This window comes from Phocoena sinus, chromosome X, assembly GCF_008692025.1.
Source record: "Phocoena sinus isolate mPhoSin1 chromosome X, mPhoSin1.pri, whole genome shotgun sequence".
Classification (NCBI taxonomy): Eukaryota; Metazoa; Chordata; class Mammalia; order Artiodactyla; family Phocoenidae; genus Phocoena; species Phocoena sinus.
Genome location: NC_045784.1, coordinates 61971092 through 61993100, shown reverse-complemented (window position 1 = coordinate 61993100; position 22009 = coordinate 61971092). Strand labels below are relative to the sequence as shown.

Below are 22009 nucleotides of genomic sequence, written 5' to 3'. Positions count from 1 at the left end.
GGCTCTGTGGTGTCTTTTTGAAAGATCAGCCCAGTGGTGTCAGGGGACGTGAGCTAGCACGGGGCCTGGGGAGACAAGGATACTGGCCGCAAGGGCCTCAGCCTTAGAGGCCTGAGCCAGTTGGCACCAGAGAACAAAGCTCCTTTTGGATGGGACTTGACCCTTGAATATAGCTGTCATCACCTGCATGGTGGGACCATACCCTTCTTGAGGGATGGAAGTGATCTGGGCCACATCTGGTCTGTGTTTTTTGCTCCCAGCCCTGACTCACTCTGGTCTTCCCTGCTGGGTGGCTTCATTGAGCCAGAGAACAAAGAGGGAGTGCATGCCCTGAGCACAGTTGCTATGGCAACCTCCTCTCCTTAGGAGCCTGGTGACCGGTGCCTACTTCACCAGAGCTGTGCCTGTCTGAGGCGCCTTGTTGCTTCTAGGAGCAGTTGAACTAGAATCCCTGAGACAAAGTCCTCAAAGACATATTCCCTGCCCCTATAACTTAGGTTCACAGCTCGGTGGGCCAGGTTTCTGCAAGACACTGTGTCCCGCGTATCTGTTTTGGGCTCTCAGGGGTTTGTGAGAATCAAAGCTCATGTTTGTGGGTCCCACACTTGTGTGGTCTGGAAAACATACTCACAAACTGGGCTTAGTGTCTGGATAAAGTCATCATTGCTACAATGAGAATCAGAGGGTGAAACAAAATGATTTTAACAGAAAAAGTTTATTTTAAGAAGACACAAACAGCTCTAGCTATATAAAGAATACAGTTCAATTGCTGGTAGCAAGCCAGTAAGGAATGCTTTTTCTTTTAAAGAAAAAAAAGAAAAAGAAAGAAAGACAAGAAAAACCTTTGTAATATCACCCCACAGAGGGCTCCCTTCCATTTTGTGTTGGAATTCTAAAAAGACCGGGATGACAATCTCTCTTGCTGCTTCTTGATATTTTTATCCAGGGACACATTCTCATCACTTGAGGGAATTGCCTTATCTCTGCCTTCCAGTTTAGGATCTCGGTCTGCAAATTCCTGTCTCCCTTATTTTTCTTGAGTGCACCGTTGGCATTCAGTAAGCATTGAATGGTGAGCGCTAACATAACAAAAGTCCTTCTCCTGACTATGCAGAGTAGGCCTAGCCAATCCTCCTTCCTCATTTTGCTTTTGGCAAGCGTGGTACTTTTGCTGTTTTAGAGTCCAAGGTGCAAGCCTGGTTTCCTTCTTAAGGCTGGAAATCCTAAACAAAAGGCAGAAAGAAACTGTTTCATGGATGCTTTCAAATAAGGAAATCCTAAAGTTACTCGTGTCTTGAGTTTTTAAAATCTAGATTTCAGTAAGTGGGTAAATCCCTGGGCTCAAATGACAGAAAGCAAACTAAAGGTCCCAAGAAGCAATGTTCTTAGTTTTAAAAAATCCTGCAGCCTGAGAGGTATGTCTAAGTGACAGAGTTCATATGGAATTAAAGTCCTAGCTCTTTGTATGTTGGCCTGTCCAGAATTGCCCCAGAGGAGTTTCTTCAAATGGCTTCCAGCACAAGCCAGTGGAAAGAAGGTTTCAAGAGACAAGAAAAGGGAAATGCCTCAGGAGCCCCACCATCCCTCCTCCTTGACCAGCCCCATCAGACCTGGAACTGGACCAGAGAATTGATGACAGAACTGGATGGGGTGTGTGTGTGTGTTTGTGTGTGTGTGTGTGTGTGTGTGTGTGTGAGATACACGAGTAAATGGGACCTTCATAGTCCAGGTGGAGAAGCCACGCATACACACACAGGCACACACCTTGTCATTCAGCCGTATCCCCCAATATTTATACGATCAAATGTGAAAATGTGAAACTGAGCTTTACACCCCCCAAGTAGCATGAAAGGTAGAGATGGGAGTGAGATGAGAGAGATGTGAAGAAGCTTTAAGGAACCCTCTTAGGGGTTCAGAAAACAGGAGGTGTGGTGTGCTGAATGACCGCTGGCTGAGGTGCTGCATGGAGCATCCCAAGGAGCCGATCCCCAAGGCTGGGGGTCTAGGAGGCCGGGGGTTAAGGTGGGGAAAAACTGTGGGCACAAAACACCTTCCATACCTCATTGATTTCATTGCTGGGGCTGAGTCTAGAACAGGTCCAAATCACATTAAAATGGACACATGGACATTTTGGGTTTTAAAACCAGCCATTGTAACCAAGAGAGCTAGTGATTCCCCTAGGAAACAATAGACTGAACTGGAATTTCATGGCCTGGGCCACCAGACTTTCCAGAGATGGCCCTGAACACGTGATGGCAGTATAGGGCAGAGTGGGACAGATGATCCAGGGCAGGGGTCCCCGACCACAGTTTGGGACAAACGAAATAAGAAACCTCAGATATCCATTCTTTCCTGCCAGCTCACCCCACACTCGAGGAAGCAGAGGCACATTGGATAACCAGTACAGGAGATCTAAAGAAAAGAATGAGGGTTTCTACACCGAGGTAGTTAGAGAGTGAGACACAGAGACAGAGACAGATGAGAGAGTCCATCTATCAGAGAGTACTAGTTGGCAAATGCAGCCCCTTTCCACTCCCCTCTGCACAGGCCGGCCTGATAGCTCGGGAGATAGGAGGGCAGTGAGCCACATCACCCAGCACACAACTCAGTCATCATGTGGGTCACAGAAATGCCCATCCCAGGGGTCAGCAAACTATGACAAGCAGGCAAAATCCAATATGCAGCTTCGTATGGCCCAAGAGCTAGGAATAGTATTTACATTTTTGAAGTGTTGTCAAGCAAGAAAGCAAGCAAGCAAACAGTAACAAAGAAGAAGACCATGCTACAGAGACCATCTGTGGCCCACAAAGCCTAAAAGAGTTACTATCTGGTCCTTTATAGAAAAACTTTGTCAAACCTTGGTCTAGATGATGAGGAAAATCCCACCAATCTCTGAGCGTTCCTGTAAAGGGAAACCAGGGGAGGTCCAGGAGAAGGACTGGAACAATGGGATAATTGGAAATACCACTCCATCTGACGAGCACTGCCTGCAACTCTACTAAACCAGACTAATGAGGTACACAGGAGCTATGGAAGAAAGCCTGAGAATAGCTAAAGAGAGAGTCATACTAAGGAGCATTAGGCAAAGAATGTTCTGGAAATGAAACTGCATGCAGAGCTCAGTACTGATTAGGAAATTTGGTTATCGTTTGATAAGATTGAGATAGAGTTTGAGCCCAGGGATTGTTAAAATATCAAGAAGTTTCTAGAATACAACTAAGTATCTCACGAGCACCTAACAGTCTGAAACTATCTTGTAAAGTTTAAGAAGGGGAGGATAAAGTAGATTCTAGGAAAGCCTACATTGGTTTGCCCTACTTTAAATAAATGCCACTTACAAAAGTTCACACTGAAAAAAAAAAAGTAGAGGCATTAGGGGACATTGACAAGAGGATTTTTCATTTTTCCAAAGAAGTCACCAGAAGACTCCCTTCCATAGGAAACTTCTCTACTAAAAAAATGAAATTTAATCTATAAAAATTCATTTTTCAAATAACTTTTAGGGAAAGCATCCACTGTATAGAGTAGGGCACATACATTGAAATTGGAGGGAAATGAAAGTTTCTAAACTGAAAATCAGATTTGTCTTTGGATTCATCAGCTAAAGAACTCGAACATTTTCCTTAAAGCATATATATTGCTCGCTGAAATACCTGGGAAATTCATGTGTCATAAAAGTAGAAGCCAGCTGTGGCTCTTCCATAAATGCAGTGCTTTGGATGAAAAAACACTGGGCCCAGAGGCAGGAGAACTGGGATTGAGGCTGGGCCCTGCCACTGTGTGACCTTGTGTAAGTTTTTTTTTTTTTGTTTGTTTGTTTGTGGTACGCGGGCCTCTCACCGCTGTGGCCTCTCCCGCTGCGGAGCACAGGCTCCGGACGCGCAGGCTCAGCGGCCATGGCTCACGGGCCCAGCCGCTCTGCTGCATGTGGGATCTTCCTGGACCGGGGCACGAACCCGCGTCCCCTGCGTCGGCAGGCAGACTCCCAACCACTGTGCCACCAGGGAAGTCCTTGTGTAAGTTTTTTGACTTTCTGGGCCTCAGTTTCCTCCTCTGTAAAAGGAGAGGTTGGTCTCTTTCAGCTCTAACATACCATGACTACAGATAAATATAGAAATAAGATCAATACAGCAATCTAGAAATAAGAAATAGTCCCCAAAGTAAGCTCTGGAGTCAGTAGAAAAAAGTAGCAATGAAATATAATAAAAAGAATAAAATTTTAACTACTAGCCAGAGTAAATATATCTCATTTAAAAATTAATGAAAAGATTTGTAATTTACAATTGATTCAGGAGAGGTAAGAACATACATGTTGCTGTTTCTTCACCATCACACATATGGAGGAGGAGATGAGTGTCAGGTGACTTGTACAATGAGCACGATGCTGCGTTTGCATGCAGAACATTTTATAAAATTGAACATTAAAAAGAGCTCAACACCACATAAGGAATACATTTTCATAAAGCTTGGAATTAGAGAGGAGTTAACTGGTTGTTCCAGTTCAGATTTTGTTTACATATTTGTTGATATCAAATTCCACAAATATGCAAAATCTTAAAATCAAATCTATTTCTGCCAGAGCCCTCCTAGAGAACAGCCACCACAGGAAAGACAGACATTTAAGGGTTGGCAATACCAAATGAATGCAACACATTTTCCTCTTTCCTATTTGTGAATTACAAAATTGTTTTTAAACCAAAAACTGGCCAGATGTGCTGGCTAAGTCAAATCAAAGGTTTTTCAGGTTGAGCAAGTAATTGATTCTGATAATTTCTTAACAGCAAATAAAAATGTATCCGAGCAACATGACAATATAAATCACATGGCCAGAGACTGATCACATAATGTAACGAGAGTAGAAAAGATGGGAAAGGCTGGAATCGTTTGGAGAGTCGTGGCTACAGTGACTCAGGGGCTTGAAGAAGTAACGTCACTGGAACGAACACACACACACACACACACACACACACACACACACACACACACTATAGGGATGCTGCTGCTGGTCCTGGGACCACGCTTTGAGAACCACTGGCCTAGGTTTTGGGCTTTACTGAGCAAAAGTAGATACCTATTTCACATAACCCATTACTTATGCAAATTTCTTGTTTTGTTAAACTTATTAAAAGTGCCTTAAATGTGTGCCTATAACCATTTCCTACTGTATTCCTCTACAAATATTTCAGAGTATTCAAAAATTTGTTTATTTCATATCCTTGTTAAAATCCTCATCATTTTTTCTGCCCTTTGACAAATGTAGCTCTTTTGTACCTCTTTCCCAGTCATCCGTTTAAATCCCAAATAGTTTAGTCAAGTACAGCTGAAATACACGCAAAGGCTTTGGAGGGACTGGGTGCTCTGGAATAGATCTGGTCTCATTCTCACACCAAGGGGAAGTAGTAGCACGAAACACAGATAAGCGTTGGGGGGCAGCCAAGGCTGCATGCAGTAAATTTGCGCCTCGAGGAAGTTCAATAATCTGGTACCAGAGATACCAGACAGCTGACATTGATCTGACACTGATTAGACAGTTTCACCTTTCATAGACAGGACACATTTTCACAAACTCTTTAAATCCTTGTGTTCTTTACTCAAATAATAAGTAGTATTAATTCCATTTGTGTAAAAATGTTAAGGTATAATAATTATCTGGGCCTTCTCAGTGGCTTTAGTAGCCATTTCTGAGAGTCCCTTGGTAGTAACCATACTGAACAGCACTGAGAATCAGGAGAATTTAATCGACCATCAGCAATTTACTTAGTTCCAGGAGATTAAGGTTTTTTCTATATTCGGGAGTTAGTCATCAGGGAATTTGACCTTTCCATGGTGAAAAATACACTTCTGCAACTGATTGATGCCTAAAATTCTACAAGTAGAACGTCATTCCTTTGGCTTAAGGCTTTTTCCCTGTTAAAATGCAAGTGACCCTCCAAAGAGGTATCATTAAGCCTTATAATCTCAAAGTAAAGGAATTTATCCCTTTCCTGAGAGCATGCTTTCCTTAGCAAGAAGGAGGACAAACGAGGACGCACTCAGAGTTGGTGCTAAGAAGCAAGGTCGGGGGGAATGGAGCAGACAGAGGAGACGGAGGATCCCAATGACAGACCTCCAACTCATTCACTATTTTGCTGAAGGGCTGTCCCTGTCAGCATCCCTATTGAAATGGGCGCTAACTTGCCACTTGGAGTAGGTTACTTAGAAATCGGCCATGTTTTCTGATAATATTGAAGAGTCTTTGATGTGTAGGCATACAAAGGTTTAGAGCAGTGGAAAAATAGATGGCAATAAAACATTTGGTGCAACAACAGATGGGGAGTTACCCCCCGAAATCGGAAGAACCATACATGTCCATAGAAAGAAGATAAACCAATATTACTTTATAGAGTGCAAATCGCAAGGCCGGGACGAGGGTAAGGCACTAACATGGCCCTGAGAGTGGGTGCCTCCTTAAATTTTGCACCCCAGGCACCTCACTCACCCCACTCTAGTCCTGGCCCTGGCAAATCATATTAAAGTGAAGCCTGGCCATTGTCACAGACTTGATGATAACGGAAGGTTCTCTGGAGGAACAGAGCACTGACTGTGAACTTGTTTTTTTAATAAGTAGTTTGTTGATGAGGAAGAGAGCAGGTGGCATGGACATATCTGCTCAGACTGATGGGTCCAGCGGGATCACAATCTGACCCACGTTGTCGGAGAGTTAAAATGGGTGTCCGGTGACGTGCTTGTTGTGAGAGCCTTGCAGACTCTCCTCTGTCTCTGCACATTCAAAGTAATGATTCCAGATCAACTGGTCAATCTGTGGTCAGTATGCTAATGCAAGCTATTTTGCTGCCTGCGGTCTTGCGTCCTTAAAGGGTGAGCTGTCGGCTAGGGATGCAGTTCAAAGAAATAGGGACTGAGGGGCAAGTTGGGGCCATGTGGGAGGCCCAGGTGAGAGACTGAGACAGGCAAAGGACAGGAGACAGCAGCGAAGCTTCCTGTTGTGCTGAGAACGACTTGCTCCCTACCCTCAATGTTGGAACCACAAATACATAATGAACACCCACCAAGGGCAAAGTGCTCTTAGCTACCGATTAACCTCCTCCCCTGGGGATGACTGCATCTACTTCTGCCTAGGCAGAAGTCAGTCCAGTAGAGCCACCTGCTGCTATTGGTTAGAATCAGAGGAAACAAAGGGACAGAAACAACTTGAATTGGAACCTGACTTCCTGGGGCCAACTTCATTTCACCTGTATCCCTTCTGTATTCCACCTTCAAAAATTGTTATCACTCTTCACACTAGTAATAGCGGCAACAGTCGCTTCTCTGAAAGGCCTCCTGGAAGGGGCTTTCAGCCTCTCTTCTCCAGCCTTGGCAGAGTAGGTGCACAAGGCAGCAGACACTGTGGCTTGTGCCTGCGTGGAAGACAGAGTTGGTGCTATGATACCCAAGGGGAGGCGAGATGTTGAGTGTGAGGACTAGGAGAGTTGTCTGGTATTATGTTAATCAGAGATTGGTAGAAATTCTACAATTTGGTTGGTTGTTTGGGACTAGGTCCACCTGTTGCAAAATATTAAATAAATATTACCAGTACTCAGTGTTACCTCTGCCCACATCATCTCTGCCCTGAATCCTCTTATGCTAATGGCAACACCACTGGGCATTGGAGGGCCATAGTGAAGATGTAGAAGACCTTCTAAAAAATTCCAGGCATACGGAGTATTGCAGGGGAAAACAAGACTCAAGGTAATTGAAAGACATCAAGGTGTCTGGATATTCAGCTTTAGAATCTTTCTGGAAAACCACCAGAGGTGGCAAGGTGAGGGGAGAGGCAAAACCCACTAGAAGTACCAAACAAGCTTCCAGAAAAGTTGGCGGAAGTAACAAGTCCTATACTGTGTGAGTCTCATACTCTGCTTTAGAGCTCATAATGGTTCTGGAGTAGAGGGCCCCGGCAGCCTTTCACTTTTGTTAGGCAAAAGCACAAACACTCCTTCATTTCCCGACAGAGGAAAATGTTTCCATCCTTTGGGATTCTGAGTCCGGGGCAGACAAGTGTGTGGCATTCATATATAAATTAAGGCCAGGAATGAATCTTATTTTATTTCAGGCAAAGCCTCTGAAATTTGGTCAGGACCCTTGAACTAAATAGTTGGTTCACTTTCAAAAGCAACTGGGCTTTCAAGAACTGTCTATTATTTGAGGTGGCTTCTGTCTAAATCAGGGGGAGGTGCTGGGCCTGGCCTGTACTCAGAAGTCTAGAATTCAGAACTGTACCAACCAAGGGCCCAGGCCTAGGGGTTCTATGTGAGAGGCCCAAGTCCCCTCAGCACTCAGTGTGGTTTTCCAGCTGCTCTTCCGCTGTGTGGGCAGTTGGGCTAAAGAGCTTGCTTCTTATTGAGACCTGCCAAAATCAAGATCTTCTTGTCTCTGGGAGCAGTTTCCACATCCTCCAAGAGGCTGACCAATGAATCTGTTGGGTGGGGGGGGTGAAGGAGGAAGAGGTCAGGGGACTCTCTTTGTGAAGCAGGCTACAATTTCATTTGACTTTCCTTTTTCCCTCTTGGGAATGGTGGACAATTAATCCTCCATTATTAGTCAGCCAGTTTTCTTTGTTCAGTGCTATTTTTTCCCCCCAACCTCCCAGAAACCAGACATATGAAAATCAAATGAATCACGGCTCTTGCTTTGCTTAGAAAATTGAACTGACAAGGAAAGTTAGTGTCTATAAGCTTTGGCAGGGGGTGGGGAGAAGGGGTCACAATGACTGTCCTGGGACTCTGTCAGCATCCAGTATCCCATTTACCCCAGTCCTTACATTCTCCCCCAGAAGGTTAATTGAAAATTGGTCAAACAGCAGAAAGTAAATGGCAAAAAGTAGCCCTGTTTTTGGGTTATGGGCCATAGCAACTTGTAAGGCTGCCTTTCAGATTTTGGATCTATCCTTTTAGTCTATACGTTCTCGGTTTGGAAACAGAGGAAGATTTCCTTTAAACAAGACCAAACCAACCACAAACCACAATCTGAAGTGAATGGTGGTGGGCAAGTTACACTTACTTTCTCTCCTCCTTGGGACTTTGAGGATGCTGCTCCTTCAGCTAAAGACTTCCTGTAATGAATACTATAAGCAAATGAAGCGAGAGTTCTTCGAATGCAGCATGAGCTGGGCACAGACACTAGCTACCGTTGTTGGCAGACATTTGAAGGATCTCAAGGCGCACATGTGAGTTACCTTGGATAGATCTGAGTGAACAAACGGCTGCCTTGTTTGTTGGCCAAGCTTGGTTCATCCAAAGCAACCCAGTTCTGACCTTTTCTAGCAAAGGGGGGTGGGGAGGGGGGGGTCTATATGTTTACTAAAACTCATCACCCTGATCTCCGTGTAGACAATCAAACTGAAAAAGGTGTGAAGTTCAGGACAGAGTCACATTCATATTTTGCACGACAAAAGCCATCCAATCAACCTCATGCCGAAACAAGTGCACACCTGCAAACCTCTTGTGACGGAGAATTATACTGTGGCTGAAGAGGCATCAGGGTCCTTCTGTTTCTCCATGCAGGGCCATCAGGGCCTTGCTGGGAAAGTGAATAATCAGCAATGGCACCCTGTGTCCCCTGGGTTTGGCAGCCCCCAATCTGCTCTCTCACTGTGCCCCTCAGTGATAGGAGCCAGGGATGGAGCAGCCTGGTCATTGATTTAAAAGATGGCATATGTGCCCTTGCATCTGAGAATTTCTTCTGAGTGCATACCACGTGGGGGAAATAAGGAGAAAATCGGTAGTTAGTAATGGCAAGATTGTAAGTATGAGAACATAAAATGTCTGAAGATGATTAAAGTGCCTGATGATTTTAGTTCTGGATGTGGCCTCTCTCCTGTTGTCCAGAGTGTGAGTTAATGTAAAAGAAATGCAGGCTCTTTTGTTATTTCCATGGTTCCTTTTTAAAACCTTTTTTCTCTTCCCCCTTTTCTACTCAAGCTTAGTAACTCAACCTTGCTTGCTGAACCCAGGGCTTAGGTACTGGGGTTATCAGGGGTTTCGTAGTCTTTTGAAAATTGTGCAATAATTCGCCGAGCCAGTGGGTTAGTGGTCTTCAGCAGTTCTGCTGCTGAGGGGCGGGACCTTGGAGTTGCCTTGCTTCCCTTCTTCTGTAGCAAGGCCTTGAAATCATCATTTCTGCCAGCATCTAGGCTGGCACTGCCGCTTGACCCTGCAGAGGCAGCCAACTCACTGATAGGAGACTCAGCCGTGTTCCTTATTGGTGAGTGGGAGGTTGGTCTGCTGCCACCAGCAAAGGCCTCACCAGGCTCCTTCCAGCCAAGCAGCTTTCTTTTGGACCTAAATGAGAGAAAGTTTACTTTGAGTGAATTTGTGCGGCAGACATTTCCTAATGCTTCATATAACTTCACGAATGCCAGTGACACAATCTGGGAACTTCTATGCAACAGCCTTGTGAGCAGTCATACTTACCAGCTTTCTTTCTCTCCACTAAGTCCTCAGAGTCCCTTGTCTGGCCCCCTGTCCCTACATTCCTTTCAATGCCCACAGCTAGAGTCACTTGGCCTATGCCTGCAGGCTCAGTCCTGCCCAGGTTCTGGTACCAAGGAAGAATTTAAGGAGTCAAAGCTAGTAGCTCAATGACTCTGAATCAAGACAGCCCATGAGCTGATCCTGTTCTGAACTGGTGCTCCAACTCCAATAACTGGGCTCTTTCCCATTTCCTCATCATGGAGCCCGTGCTTTGTGCTTCTGTCCAATAACGGGGTCCCCGTCTGGTCCCCCTTTGCCTAAGCTCCTGCTTTGATGCTCGGCCTGGTGCCCCACTTCACTTCTTGATGAGATTTTTTGGTACAAGGAATTCTGTGAAGGGTTAAATGTCTCTGACTCTAGGCAGAGCTGTGAGAAAGCAGATGGAGCCACAATAGGCCCTGGGGTTGCTAGGAGACGAGGGGCCTCTCACTCTGCACCTGGTCCTCCCTTCCCCGCCTGCCTCTCTTCCATTTCACCCAAAGATGTCAATGAATTGGAGGTGGTGAGGCCCTGGACTGGGTTCACTACGTGGGTATCTGAACTTAGTCTCCAGTTATCTGAACTTAGTCTCCAGTTTCCATTCTAAGCATTCTGCTTAGAGGTAGCAGTTTTTCTTCTGGTATAAGAAGGAAAGGCAATTATAATAGGAATTTAGGAAATTGGTCCAGACCTGTGGATCACAGTAAATAAATCTTCAGTTGTTCGTGAAGCCACAAACACATCATCATCATCTTCCGCAATCCATTCGGCTGTTTTATCACTGATTACACTTTTTTCTTCGGTTCTTGGTTCCATCGAGCTCCCTAGGCATAAGAACCAGAAGGAATGACTTTGACCACGATTGTTAGGACAAAGCACATTCTCATATGTATTTCATGTGATGTTCAAAGCAGCTCCAGGAGGGCAGCAGGGCAGAGACTTGCTGTCTCCATTTTGCAGGGGAACAAAATGTTCCTAAGGTTAGTGATTTGGCCAACAAAACATGGAGGGGAGTGATGAAGATCAGCCTGGGTCCCTGTTCTCTCGTGCCTTTTCCATTACAACAGGTTGCCTGAGCAATCTCTCGTTTTAAATGCATCATTTTTAAAGCTCAAGGAGCTGAGAGCAATCTAAAACAATGACTCAACCGGTGGGTGGGAGTGGGACCTATCTGAATCTCAGATGGAGCCTGTGGAGTTTGAGGAAGCAGATTCTAAAATTACCTGTGGCTTTGATTTGTTTGCTTGTTTTAGTTGCAATGATTTAACTTACGTTGAAAGTCCAAATCAGCTTAAGGAAGGCCATAAGATTTTGATGTTTGGTGTTAAGGGTTTCAAAAAGGATGAGAAACATGGATGAACCTAGAGGACATTATGCTAAGTGAAATAAGCCAGTCACCAAAAGACAAATACTGTATGATTCCACTTATATGAGGTCCCTAGAGGAGTCAAATTCATAGAGACAGAAAGTAGACGAGTGGTTGCCAGGGCCTGGGGGGAGAGGGTGATGGGGAGTTATTGTTGACTGGGTACAGACTTCAGTTTTGCAAGATGAAGAGAGTTGTGGAGATGGATGGTAGTGATAGTTGCACAACATCGTGAATGTGCTTAACACCTACTGAATTATACCCTTAAAAATGGTTAAGATGGTAAGCTTTACGTTATATGTATTTTACCACAATTAAAACAAAGAGAGACGAGAAAAACCCCCAAAAGGATGAGAAACATTTTCTAGCCTGGTCTTAAGGTTCCAGGAAGAACAAGGCTCAAACCATCCAAGAAAATGAGCTCCCTTTCCTCTAGAAAACACTAAGAGAAGCTGCTGCTGGTAACATATTCCACTGCTTGAAGCCTTCCAGCCTGCCATAGCACTTGAAACTCAGGCTGGGAGGGTACTGAGTCCCGCGCATGAAACTAAATTCAGTGTGGCTGGTGAAAAGTGCCATACGGTGACGTGGAGAGACAGTGCCTAGGGCAGGAGATGCCTGCCTGAGGAGGAAGATAAGCTCCTAAGGTCCTAGGGTGCTAAGACCTAGTTTGATTTCACTAGCTCAGCACTGGCGGTTTCAGAGTAGTCTGGCCCAGGCTGGGCCTTGGAGATCCACCCCTGGGTTGGTCCCGATCCCAAGGGCAGTGAGACGGATTTAGAGTAACTCAAACCCTCAAGAGGTGTACCCTACTGATTTGGTCGCCCTGGGATCAGGATCATTATCTGGGGGCATTTGCTTCTGCCCCTGGCACTCTGTCCTCACCCTCACCTCTCCTGGGATTGAAAGGAAAAGCCAGCAGACACTTTACTAACCCAGAGGGCTTGCCTCCCTTTCACTGTCAGCCTGTGGAGTGGAGGTTGTCCTTGTACCCGCCGATGGCAGGTGGTTGCTAGTTGGTAGACACTTGGCATCTTCCTCCAGGGTGATGATGGGACTGAGAGGCAGCCTTGGTTCAGCCGTGTAGGCCTCCATTTGAGTTGCAGGTGAGGTGAGAGGCAGGTACAGCACGCTGGGCTTTTTTGGTACAGGAGGTGGAATCTTGCCTTTCTTTTTCTCAGCTTCTTCTTGGCTCTGGAGGCTAATTCTTTCAGGTAGGGCTTTCCCCTTGGGGCCCTCATACTCCGTACTTCCCTGGGGGGGTTGCTGTGTTCCTGAGAAGAAAGCACCAGAGGAACTGGAAAAAGGTGTGAAAACAAGAGATGAGGGTGCTGTTGACTCCCCCAGGGTTCTGCCCTCAGGGAAGCTGGAGGACTTTGGTTTCCGCACCACCGTGTATATATCTTGAGGGAGTGGCCTCATATGTTGAATTGAGGTCTTGGGGGTCATAGCCAAGGTAGGCGAAGTTAGTGGGTACTCCTCGGGGACAGACGGTGGCTTGTGGACCAAGCTTGGAGGCCTTCGGGCCAGTGGGGGCTTCTCGGCTATGGGAGGTTTTGCCTTTCTCTCTGGCAAGGTGAAGACTTCAGCTCCTGACTCCTCAGCATAGTCAGGGCTCTCAATATCATCTTCCGGTTCAGACTTGCTGACTGACCTCAGGCGAACAGAACGTAAGTCAGACTGAGTAACCATGGGCATGATTGGCTGGTTGGGGCTAGTTTTCTGGGCCAGCTTGGCCCCAAAATTTGTATCCGAGTGATGCCGGCTCACCTTGGTTTTGCTTCGGATGGAGATACTCATCCCAGACAGGTCCAGGTTGGTTGAAGAGGTCAACGGTAGGTCAAACGATAGCCGTGACTTGGACATTTTCTCCACTGGTGATGTTGGGGGTAGTGATGACTTCCTCTCAGGTACCACTGGACGCACCCGGACACTGCCACTTGGAGGGGGCAAGTGGCCCAGGGTCAAGGACATGGAGACAGTGGGTGTTGGTGTCTCTGACTGGCTGGAGTATCCACTGGAGGGTGACATCAGCCCAGTGGGCCTTCCTGGGGAGGATACCTCCCTGGCCTCCACCTCGATGGAAAGCTGAGAAGGCGTTGTGGCTCTGGAGGTGGAAGGGGAGGCGAGAGACTCTGAGCTGCCCTGAACTTGGGTGCACTCAATGACTGTGGTGCCAGTGGCAGTGCTGGAGCTGGACAAGGATTGGTAGGTGTCACCAGACTTCCAGTCAGTAAGATACCAGTGGTGGGCGAATTGTGTACCTTCTGGGTCTTTGAAGGTTGGCACAGCTGGGTGACCCTGAGTATCTGGGTGGGATGAGTGATGTCCTTGGTGTTCCAAGGAGAGGCAAAGGCTCCTGGGCCTCTGGTCCTTGGGTAGCGCTGACCCACCGTCTGGCAAGAGGACTGGTTCATCTTTGACCAGCGAGACACTGCGAGTCGGTGGGGAAGGCTTCTTCTTGGCCTTCTTGAGTGAGATGCTCTTGGACCTCTGCCTTCTTTGCTGGGCCTCCTGTTGGGCGCTAAGGGAGGCAATGTTGTCGGCACTGTTACTGCCCTCAGAACTTGTACTGGCATAAGGCAGGGCACAGGCTTCACTGGCCTTCTGCTCCTCGTCATAGTCCACATCCGTGGTGCCTGTGTCTGTGGGTACAGACAGTGACCGCTCCCGGAACCTGCTGGCCCCACCTGGGCCTGTCTCCAGCCTTGAGGTATCACCAGTCAGGAGGCCAATCTTGGAGGGTCGTTCTGATATGTGCCTTCGTTGAGTAGAATGCTCAGAGTAGCCAGCAGACCCACCGCATCCTGCTGGGGTATCACGAGTGACAAAGAAGGTAGCAGCCTCCTTAGGAACCAGAGGTGGCAATGTGTGCAGAGAGATCCAAGAATTCCCAGAGGAAGGACTTTTTCCATTTTCATTGTCTTGACTGCTCTGAGCAGTGGCGCTTGGAGTCACGTAGGTAAAAGCATCTCCCTTCCAGGAAGGGGAGAACGTTGATTCTGTTGGTCCATTGCAAGAACTGGGGACGCTGTACACCATCCCCATGCTCTCCATGCCAGGGACTTTTGTGCCACCACGTGCCTGGAGAGGTTCTTCCGGATCACTAGAAGGATTTCTCAATACTGGCGAGGTGAGATTTGGTAACTGAGCTTCCTGACTGATGGCAACTCTTCCGTGAACACCTCCTGGAACTGAATGGCTGGGCTTGATGTCTGAGGTGGTAGAGCAGGCCACACTGCCTGTGGGGCTGTTGCTGTGACCTGGGGGAGGTAAACACAGAACGTTAGTGGTGCAGCCAGGGATCCCCCAGCAGCAGCTGTCACTAAAGAGACGGGAGCACCAAAGTTTTGCCAAGAAGCATTTGCCAACAGCTTGGTCAGAATTCCTTGGTTCTTCCTTTCCATAGATGAGGATACTGGGGACATTGGGTCCTTGCCCATCACCACACAGTGAGTCACAGGGTGCCCTTGAATTGTCCAGATGGCTTCCAAAGACTTTCCAGCTTTGAATATGCCTTTCAGAGCTGGAGTGGCACGTGGGACTACCATGGGTTTTTTCTAGGCTTTCACCCCAGGCTCATGAAACGACCACAGACCTCAGCGTTCACCTCCTCTGAGATGAGAGCAGAGGCTTTCGAACTGATAAAGGACAGCAGTGTGAACTTCAGCTCCAGCAGTGCATTGGGAGTATGCCACAGCTGGAAAGTTCAGAGTCTGGTTGCACTTTTGACACCTGTCACTTTTTAACTTGGCAATAGGAAAAAGTGAGAATAACCTACAGATGTGAGGAAACGATTCAGATGTTGAAAATCCCCAAAGATTTTCTCATATACACAACAATTATTATATCATGATGATGTTATATGATGATGATGATGATGATGGCAACGATGACGACTACTCTTATGATAATTTATAATAACAGCCACCATTTGCTGAACACATACTATGTACCAGGCACATGGTAGGAAAATTACATACAATAACTCTGACCCTCAGGAACATTCCACCGGGTTGGAATCATCATCCTCAATTTACAGATGAAGAAGCTGAGGCTCAGAGAGGTTAGGGAACTTGGCTAAGGCCTCACAGTTAGTAAGTGGAGAGGCCAGAATTTGTATCCATATCTCTCCGGTCTGTGCTCTTTGGATGGCCTTCATTTAATGGCAGTAATGGTTTTGTGAAGATGGCACTTTTAGTGATGATTCCCCCCTTAGGCATCTATCTGCCTAAATTCGAGATACATAGTTATATTCCACTTATAATGGGAAATATATACATAACGAATTTATTAGCCTGGGAGACCTGCTCTCCATATTTGGTTGCTGCCCTTGACAAAAGGTCCTTGGTTATCCTTAATTACTATATTAGCTTTTTCAGGACATCCAAAGTCCCTCCTCCCCCCCAATCATTCCTGTTCCCTGTCACAGCAATACCACTTGGGTTGCAGAAATGGTGAGAGTGAGCAAGGGGAAGGGTTTGGGGGATCAGCTATGGTGGGGTCACCTTGGTCTCGCTGGGAATAGTTAGAGAATCCAATAATGGTCCGCCTCCGCCTCAGGGTGGACTTGGGGTTCACGGCTGTCTCTGTGTTAAACAACGAGTGTCGCAAACTTGCATGTTTATCAAACTGCTGCCCTGTAGCCAAAATAAAGACACTTGGGTGCATCCTGGTTTCTGTTTACAGTATGGCAGAAACTGGCCTGAGGTTGAGAGAAGGGATGATGGCAGTAGCGATGAGCATGAATAGCATCCAGGCAGGCGACCCTTCTTCCCCATCCCTCCCAACTTGGCCCTGGGCACCCACAGCTCCAAAGCACGCATGCTAGCTTTCAGAGGTCCACCCGATGTCACCTGTGAATCTTAGGTGGCCGAGAGCCATGGTTTTCAACCCTGGCTACATATCAAAATAAACTGGGCAGCTTTTCAAACTCTAATAACTAGACCCCATCTCAGAACACTTAATACTCTGGGAATAGGGCCCAAATAGAAGCATTTTCTCAAACTCCCCAGGTGATTGATTGTTCAGATGTACAGCCCGGGGTGAGAACCACTGGAGTGGAGAGACATGTTGAGACTAGATATTGCTTGATTGCAATCTCTTCTCAGATCAAAGCCTTTATTCAGGCCGATGAAGACAGTGTCTCCAAGAAGCTGCGCCATCCCTCCCCACTATCCAGGAAGCAGTCTGATAGTCTGCCCTCCAGGCACCTGATCACATTTGATCAAAGTTCGCCCCTGCGTGGTGATTGAGATCTATTTTTCTCAAAGCACCCGCTCAGTCTTTGCTCCTGTGGAATTGCTAGGGCAGGGGCAGGGCGGAGGCAGTGGGGTGAGGTTTGCTGCTCCCCTGCACTGTCTCTCATTCAGCGGCTGCCTAACCAAACCCTCCCCTCTCAGCCCCATGGCCACATAGGTACCCCCCTCCACAGAAAGTGGCTCTGTGGGCAAAACACAGGGCCAGCCTCGTTGAGAGTAAGGTAGAAGTTCAAAAACAAAGCACCCACCATCACTTTGTGAGTTTCTCCTCTCAGCCCTCACACCCCTTAGTACATCTCCCTAGGCTCTGGGCTCTATTTCCTGTCTCTAATTTCCTGAGATGACACCAGTGGCGCTGGATTACCCTATATCCAGGGAGCGTCACCGCCTGTGGCCAGAGCTGTCCTCAACATCTTCATCAACTTCTTCCAGCACACCATGGGCTGGCACTGGCTCACAGGGTGCCTCTGGTCCCCTTGGGTTAGGAGGTCTTGATTTCATCAGGCCGTTGGCCCTATCTCCTTCTGAAATGACTGACCCTCTTCCTCTTCCACTTACAGCCGGTGAAGTGTGGAGAGTGAATTAATAATGGGCATGGTACAGGGTGCCACATGTCCCCAGAGACACAACCAGCTGAGCTGCGTACATTATTTTCCCCATCTCAAGGTAGTACTGGATCCCTCTTTGGTCTCACACAAGTGCAAGAGGCCCACCTCACTAGGAGACTGAGTGATGACTCAAAGTGCCACAAGGCCCTTGGTCTGTACTCTGGGTCTGATCCTCCCGTTTAGTGCTCGCTTCGGCAGCACATGTACTGATCCTCCCGTTTACCACCAGCACTCTGAACCCCACACTTCCCCTGCAACTCCTATCTGTGTGCTCCAAACCCGGCTTCTGGCACAAGAAGTCTTCTTTCCCCAAACCAAACATAACTCATACACTCTAAGTTTCCACAGATGCTCCAAAGAGCACATGAATTCATAAGATTTTAGAGTTTTCTGTTAAGAGAGTTTCCTTTGCCATCAAATGGTCTCAGTTAGTGTGGCAGGGCCAGTAGAGAGTGAAGAAAGTGCATGCCTCCGTTCCCGGGCGAGAGCCATGACCTTGACAGTGCAGGGTGAGCCAGTAGCAAAGAAAGTCTCGCTCCCTCCCCCAGCACCCAGTGCATTTGGAGAGGATGATCTGTAGTTGGCATGGAGGGAAGCGAACAGAGGCGATGCTAAACAACTCTACCGGAGACATTGATGGGCACGATGTCAGAGTGCGTGGGACAAGGCTGAAGCCATCGCTTCTCCTCTAGGACGGGCAGAGGGAAGGGACTATTCCAGACAGCTTGCTTGTCGGCTGTGGTAGGCAGGCTCAGGGAGGCCTCAGGGGCCCTCACACCCTGCATGGTAGTCTCATCCTCGCTCAGCTGCCATTTTGTGGGCTGTTGGGAAAGAAGGTGATGGGAAAGGTGTGCTCCCGACTGGAGACGAGCCGTGCCCACAGAATGGCTGTCTAGGCAGGGTGGTTGGAGGCTTCATCTGGGAGGCAGGAAAGTGTGGACAGGCTGCCAGGCCGGACGCCTGCCGTGCAGGTCCCATCTCGGCAGGGCCTCAGGATGGCTCTGCTGGCGAGCAGAGATGAGCAGCAGCTTCCAGTGGGTAATGTAAGCAGTTCCAGGTTCCCCGTCAATGGGTGCGGAGCGAGCTCTGCATGCTGGCTCTCTCAGGTGGGGGAGGAGGCAACTCACCATCAGTACAAACTCCAGACGCCTGGCAGACTGGGGCCTTGGGCTGGGAGTGGGCTCAGGGGCCTCATCAGCAGAGCGGAAGGTCTGCCCCAGAAGTCTGGCCTCCGAGTACTGTTCCTCATATTCTTCTGAAAAACAGCACAGTGGATACACACTCTAGGGAGCCACGGCCAAGCGGTGGGCCAGGGAAGGACCATGAGCTTGGGGCTCCTGCTCTAGCTGCCAGGTCTGACTCTCATTGTTTCTTTAGGATAGTTCCCGGCGTCTGAGCCATTTGGGAATGGAAAAATGCCTACTTCCTATGAGGAGAAAAGAGAGTCAATGGATTTGAGTTGTGCAGGTTCGGGGACCAAGCCTTTGTCTCCATGGCCCCCACCTTAAGTGCTCAACTCAGGAAAGAGGCTCAGGATGCAGACGCCTTTTGCTACTCTCTGCTGCAAGATTCTCTCTTTGAAGTCCTGCATCTCTTCAGGTTTTCTGCAACCCTACCAGGGACATGACCTGTGTGAAGCACAAAGAAATTTGCGTTGGGAAGTCCAACATGGAATGCTCCCTTGGATGCTGAGAACTCTTACCTGAGCCTCTGAGGGCTCGGTTCCCTGCACCTTAGTCCCACTGTGGGGGGCATATCAGGTCCAGGAAGGAGAGGGAAGGTGGAGGTAGTGGCGGAGGAGGAAGGAGTAGTTCGGGGGCATCGTTGGGGAATAAGAAGGATGCAGAAGATTTGAATGGGTTTCATTTAAGTGATGAATTCAACGAGTGAAGGAAGTGAGACTAAAGAACAGTCAGGACTCTGCACATTTGAACAGAGATTTGAAGAATCATAGAAACTTGGGGTCAGGAGGGGCCTCGAGGGTTCTCTGGTCCAACATCCCATTCTGGGCTCCGGCTTCCTCAGCATCCCTTCCAGGTGTTTCTTCAGCCTCCACACACACCTGCCTGCAGAGGAGGGGAGAAGCCTTCCTCCCAAGGTGGCTCATTCCATCCAAGGACAGTTGGGGCTTTCAGGCGTGTCAGGAAAGTTCTTCCTTATCTTGAGGTAAATTGGCCTCCCCCTAGGTTTCCACCCACATGTCCTCATTTCTGCCCATGGTGGCAACACAGAGCACACTGACTCTTTCTTTCTGCATAGCAGCTCCTCTCTTATCTGAACACAAGGCTCATGGTGTCCCTTAGAATCTTGCTTCTCTAAGCTTGCCACTGCCCTGGCAGGGAGGTGGGGTCATGGCCGTTGTTCAGTTGGGTGGCCCCTCTGCAGTTTTCTGTTCTCCGTAAAAGTTACCCTTTGTTGGTATGGATAAATGACAGCTAATAAGACCTCTTTTCACTTTTAATGTTCACTCAGCAAATGTCCTCTTGGGGATCCAGCCCTGTGCCAGGTGCTTCTGGAAACCGGAGAGTAGTAAGAGATGTGATCCTTTACATTCAGAAGCCCAGTCTGGTTAGGTGGACAAAATATATACCTGGGACTAGTAGATGAATGAGTAAATGAATGAACAAATGAAAGAAAAATCAGTTCGGAACTATACAAGTCCTCTTGAGCTGGATGGTACAAAGGGCCTCGTGTGAGTGCTTAGGGAGGGAATGATGCAAAGTGCAGAACTAGTGTTAAAGGTCTTTTTCGATGTGGCAAGAATAGAACTTGGAAGAAAGTGTAAGGATTGGAGTGGGGAAGAGGGAGTAAGAGCTTTTAGGCTTGGAAAAGAGGCCCGAATGGGAGAGTGAGTGCCTGGAGGGTGTGAGGAGCTTGTGACTAGCACTGGGGTTTTATTTATATTATTTTCTCGAGATCTAACTTACCTAAAGTGCACAAATCTTAAGTGTGCAGCTCAGTGAATTCTGACATATTCATGCCCCTTGTAACTGCCATCCAGATATTTGTAGCACCCCAATAGTCTCTCTCATAGCACTGAGTTTTAATCCTATTGCCACTTACACTGGATAAATCCCTCTGGTCAATGTGTATGTTCTTCACATTGTAAGGTCCTATCGGGGACCACAACTGTTTTTTTCTTTTACATTAATTTTAATATTGTGTCTAAATCAGCCTATGTTCCAAAGGACACAGACTGGGAGTAGATGTTGCATCTTCTCTGGGTCTCTCCAGCTGCAAGATACTCTTGCTAATCAGTTTATGGACACCCTATTTTTAATTCTCACAAAATCATGCCATGTGGGGAAGTGGAATCCCCATTTTAAAGACGACTGACTAATCTGAAGCTCAGAGAGGTTGGGTAACCTGCATAATGTCACACAGCTAGTTAGGTGTGGGATTCAAATTAGATTCTGACTCTGTCTGATTTCAAAGTCTCGGTTTTCTCATTCTGCCTGGTGCAGGCAATCTGACTGCTCAGGCATTATGGCTGGGCTGTTTCTCTGGGTTGTGTGGACCCAGCTTTGTGTACAAGGTGCTCATCAGTATACTTCAGAGACATGGGGTTGGGAATTGGGGATGAGGTGAGCTCTGAGTGCTGTGTATTGGGCTTACTTTGGTGAGGCAGGAGCGACCCAGGAGATATGTGGACAAGGTTATTGCAAGAGCAGAGTGAGTGAAGCCCAGAGTGGGAGACCCTGCAGGTGCCTCTTTTGTCTTTGGGCGCCGGGATTCCAAAGACTTGGGCGATGTTGCAAGAGAAGGCCTGAGGGTATGCGGGCCCATATTGCGGTAGTCTCTCATCCAGCGCTCTTTGTAAATGACTTGACCCATGGCCCTGCCTCGGCCTCTGTCCCTTTTCCCCCAGAGACTACTGAACTGAAAAAAATGAGGGAGGGGGACCAGAGGGTGTAAACAGCCGTAGAATTAGGGCTTTCGGAGTCAGTAGTCTGGAAGGTGAGAGATGGAAAGTGTGTGTTTTGTTTCTCAATAGGCTTTCTACTATTCTCTCTCTTTATCTCGCGAGTCCCTGTCCTCTTTCTTCGTCGCCTCCCTCCGGACGCTATGCATCTGTCCCGTGGGCTCCGGCCGCAGCCCCCCTCCCTCTCAGTACCTTGCAACAGGCTCTGGAGATTGAGCTGCGCCTCGCGAAGCAGCTCCTCTACACTCGGGGGCCTGCCCGAGGAGAGGAACACGTTCACTGGCTGTCGCCATGACGACCTCGAGTGGGCAGTCGCTGTCGCATTTTCCCGACCCGAGTTAGCTGCAGCTAGGGAAGGAGAG

The 22009-nt window shown here is 47.7% G+C and overlaps 1 protein-coding gene across 7 annotated transcripts in view; it reads right to left on the bottom strand.

Moving 5' to 3' along the window:
• Positions 1 to 696: 696 nt before the first annotated feature.
• The window catches only part of NHSL2 (NHS like 2), a 91651-nt gene continuing 70338 nt past the window's right edge, over positions 697 to 22009 (bottom strand). For 4 of the 7 annotated variants that reach the window (XM_032619508.1, XM_032619509.1, XM_032619510.1 and 1 more), the window contains exons 2-8: positions 21840 to 21995; positions 18853 to 18980; positions 18351 to 18546; positions 16365 to 16496; positions 12792 to 15119; positions 11182 to 11314; positions 697 to 10319 (exon numbers count right to left, since the gene is read on the bottom strand). In XM_032619508.1, the coding sequence (XP_032475399.1) occupies positions 9995 to 10319; positions 11182 to 11314; positions 12792 to 15119; positions 16365 to 16496; positions 18351 to 18546; positions 18853 to 18980; positions 21840 to 21995 (3398 nt within the window). In that variant the 3' untranslated portion in view covers positions 697 to 9994. Of the gene's footprint in view, positions 10320 to 11181; positions 11315 to 12786; positions 15120 to 16364; positions 16497 to 18350; positions 18547 to 18852; positions 18981 to 21839; positions 21996 to 22009 lie in introns of those variants that run through there. The other 3 variants (XM_032619512.1, XM_032619513.1, XM_032619514.1) reach the window with 3 other exon arrangements.